At 35.7% G+C, this 3663-nt stretch overlaps 1 protein-coding gene across 1 annotated transcript; it reads right to left on the bottom strand.

The window, feature by feature from the left end:
- Positions 1 to 306: 306 nt before the first annotated feature.
- LOC148297418 (uncharacterized) lies at positions 307 to 957 on the bottom strand. Its single transcript, XM_088246952.1, has 2 exons — positions 654 to 957; positions 307 to 572 (listed from the first exon to the last, which is right to left on the bottom strand). Exons 1-2 carry the CDS (start codon positions 955 to 957, stop codon positions 307 to 309), a joined length of 570 nt encoding a protein of 189 aa, XP_088103078.1.
- Positions 958 to 3663: the final 2706 nt, after the last annotated feature.

The raw sequence follows: 3663 nt of genomic DNA, 5'->3' as shown, positions 1-3663 counted from the left end.
ATAATAATCCCCTGAGTTGTCTTCAAGATTAACAGTAGACTGTTAACCCTATGCATGTTCTTGCATAATTCCATCTTGTTTATCCCCCAATACTTCTTCTTTCTTGGAGTAAATTTAGACACGTCCATGGACATTATTTTTTGTTCTTGGACTTCCTTATCTTGTTGCTTCTGATACGCATAGGCATCAGCTTGATCTTGGACAAACTTTTCCAATATGTTGAGCTTTTGTCTCCTATCCTCTTCGAAAGCCATACCTTGCTCAACTAATGATTCCAAGTACTTATCCCTTGTTTGTTGAGAAGGGTTAGCCATCTACCTTTTTCTTTTCTTTTTTTTTTGCAGCCTTTTGTTTGTCTCGCCCCTCAAGCCTTGGACTAGGCATGATGACATAGTCTGCGTCATTATCCAAATTCACCATACTTGCAATAGCTCCGGAAGAACGTTGTGTGGGAGGCTCATTTATATCGTTCCACTTTGGGCAATCTTTTAAGATTTCCCAAGCATGGTACAACTTGAAAGACCTATTTGGAGGCTTATTATCATTAAGAAAGATCGTTTCGCATACACGTCCTACGCATGAAAAAATAAATTTAAGTTTGGAGTTGAATAAAATTACAAATATAAATGTAAAGCTTTAATAAGAATGGTTACTTATCACATCATGTAGATTTGAGCCACTTTGTGGGTTCGTATTAGCCTTAGTCAAGCATGTCTTCCAAAGAGAACACCGTTGGTTGATAGTCTTGAACCGAGAAGCAATGGCTTGATATGTTTGTCGCTTGGGTCCACCAATGTCCGGATCATTTTCCAGACACTTTTGATATACACGCTTCCAAAATGTGTCGTTTGCTTGATTGGTGCCAATAGCCCCATCTTCACTGACAAAAACCCACCCTTTGCACAATGCCTCATCTTCTTCGGGCCTATTCACACCTCTTTGAGATTTTGTGGACATCTTCAACAAGAATGAAAGGATATTGATGAGATTGACAAAGGAAAAATAAATTGAGAAATAGATTTAAAAAAAATTTGGTAGATTATTTGAGAAATGGATGGGTATTTATAGAGTTTGGAGGGAGTTTGCGGGTTGGATCTGATCTATATTAATTAAAAATATTATTTTGACAGTTGGATCTTTTTTTTTTCGGTTAAAATAGTTTAAATTTAATATAGATCGTTGATTTAAGTTACATTTAGAATACCCAAAAAAAAACTAATTGAATTGTTGCCGTTGGATTCCAACGGCAACTTCAAAGGAGCGTGACATGTGGCGCGACAAGCTGCCCAAATGCAACAACACAATAGGAGTTGAAGCGCACGTCAAATTCTTTGCACATAGGGGCTGCTTCAGATGCAGGGGGCTCCACAAATAGTTTTGGGCCTAGGCAATACTTGGACTACTATTTGGGTCCAAGTTTAGGTTTTCCCAAATTTTGGCCCCTTCATTTTCTTGGGTTGGGAGAGAAATTGGGCTATAATTTAGGATATTTTGGGTTTAGCCTCATGGGTTGGAGGTGCCCTAACTTGTTAAGAAAACGAGTGGAAAATACTAAACACAAACACAACTCGTTACAATTCGCGAATAACACAACACGACCCGTTTCACCCATTAAGAATATATAAAAAATTAAACAAATAAACAAACAAAAATCAATCACAATACACGCGGTCAACCCTCTCTTCTCTCCTCCTCCCCCAATTTCCATCGAAGAAATTAACTTAGCTCAGAAATTCAATCTGAGTTCAAAATCAAGTACTTGAAATTCATCAAATACTTTATCAAATTCCTAACTTTAACAGATAATTAATCGGAAAAAACTCTAACAAAAAATTTCAAACTTTCGTTGTGGGGCTTGTGTTTGTGGCAGGTGAGCGAGTTTTTTGTTTTGGAAAATGAGAGAGAGTTAGAGCAGAACCGTTAGTGGAGAAGGAAGAGAAGTCAGGAGAAAAAAGAAATAAATAAATAAAGTTACAGTGGAAGATGTATAAATATACACAGAATTGATTCACATTAAAAGAATGAAAATAGTGGAGCTAGAAAAGGTGGTAATTCTTTCTCAAAAGTGGGTTGGGGTTTGAATCCCTTCTAAGCTATCAACTTTCTCATATTTTTTTCATCTAACTCTTTTGTAACATTACAAAAATGCCCCTACGCTTAACGGGTATTCGTGAATTGACACACATTGTAATTTGGACTAATGTCCCACCGTCTTCTGATCAAATGTTCTGCCTTCTTTTGTCGTTCGTTGTTGGGGGATTAGCGGCTTTGACCTCGACTCCATTAAATATTGGTCAAATGATCCCTTTTTTTAAAGTTTGTAAAATGACCCCTATAGATACATCATATCGCACATCTATCACTTTTTTTCTCACTTTTGTTTTTTCTCCACTACTCTCTATCTCTCTTGTTAGCGCGGTGGTCTCTGTTTGATTTTATCCCCTGAAAACGATCTCACCTCTCTCTTTCTCGTTAGCTCTATGGTGTTTCTCTGATTCGCTCTCTCCCAACCTCTCTTCCTTAATTACGTAACAGATTATTCATGAAGGGTAAGGTACGAAATCTCTTTCTCTCCCTCTCTTTCTAACTCTCATTTCAAATTAGGGTTATGGTTTAATTTTTGTAAGAAAAGAATTTGTATGCCCCTAATTTGAGTTAGGGTTTCAAAGAAATTGATTTGTATGACCTAATTTGCTCATAATTGTCGTTTAAATATGTTTTATTTTTAGGAACAATTGTAGTTGTGTTGCATTTACAGTTATGAGTTTCTTGCATATAGATTTTGGTAAATAGATGCATGTATTTGTTTGTTTTCTCCAAAAAATAAAAATAAAAATAAAAATTTCAACCATACAGCAAATTATGAAAACAAAGAACACACCAAAATGATGAAGTTCAATTGAATGAACTGAATTAGTCCTCATGTTGGATGTCAAACAAATCTCAACCTAAAAATGTAAATACAAACAATTTTAAAGAAAAGAGGTTTGTCTTTGGTTTCTTCTAATTATGTGTTTAAATAGAGAATGGAAAATTAAATTAAATTTGTGTCTAGTACTGGTTTACATGTAGTCCAAAACTCCTTGAGCCCAATTATAGTTCTCCATCTCTTTTAAGGTGTCTATCATAGTTGTGTAGGTCCAAGCGAATGTACAACCAAAGTTGCAGAAGAGATTGGTCATGAAGAGTTGTAGGATTATCAATCTTGTTACATCCATAGGACCCTTTTCTGTTTCATCTTCAAATGCTAAGTTCAAGCCCTTATCAATTGAAGTCTTTGTCATCTTCTGATAACCTTTGAAGTATTTCTTCACAAAATCTAACTCTGACTTTGATGAGTTTATTGTACTTGGTAGCTTTTTGCCTCTGTTTGGCAAGCCACAAATTTCAGCCACATATTGGCTTTTCATTTCCCTGTCACCATTATGAAACTTGAATTTCCTCGTTTTTATGTCACATTCTTGTATGAATCTTACGGTGTCATAATTAGACTTCATGGACTCTACCTTTGTTAACCTTTTTTGGATATATGCTTCGATAAGCGTTCAAAAAGGTGTTTTTGATAGCAGTGTCAAGACATCTTTCCGTTGTTGAAGTTTCTCCCTAATGTTGTCAATTGTTGTTGCAAAAATGAGCATGTTTCTCTTTATCTACACATAGTTC

This window comes from Prunus avium, chromosome 1, assembly GCF_965620075.1.
Source record: "Prunus avium chromosome 1, drPruAviu1.hap1.1, whole genome shotgun sequence".
In the NCBI taxonomy this organism is placed as follows: Eukaryota; Viridiplantae; Streptophyta; class Magnoliopsida; order Rosales; family Rosaceae; genus Prunus; species Prunus avium.
This window is presented reverse-complemented; position numbering and strand designations above follow the sequence as displayed.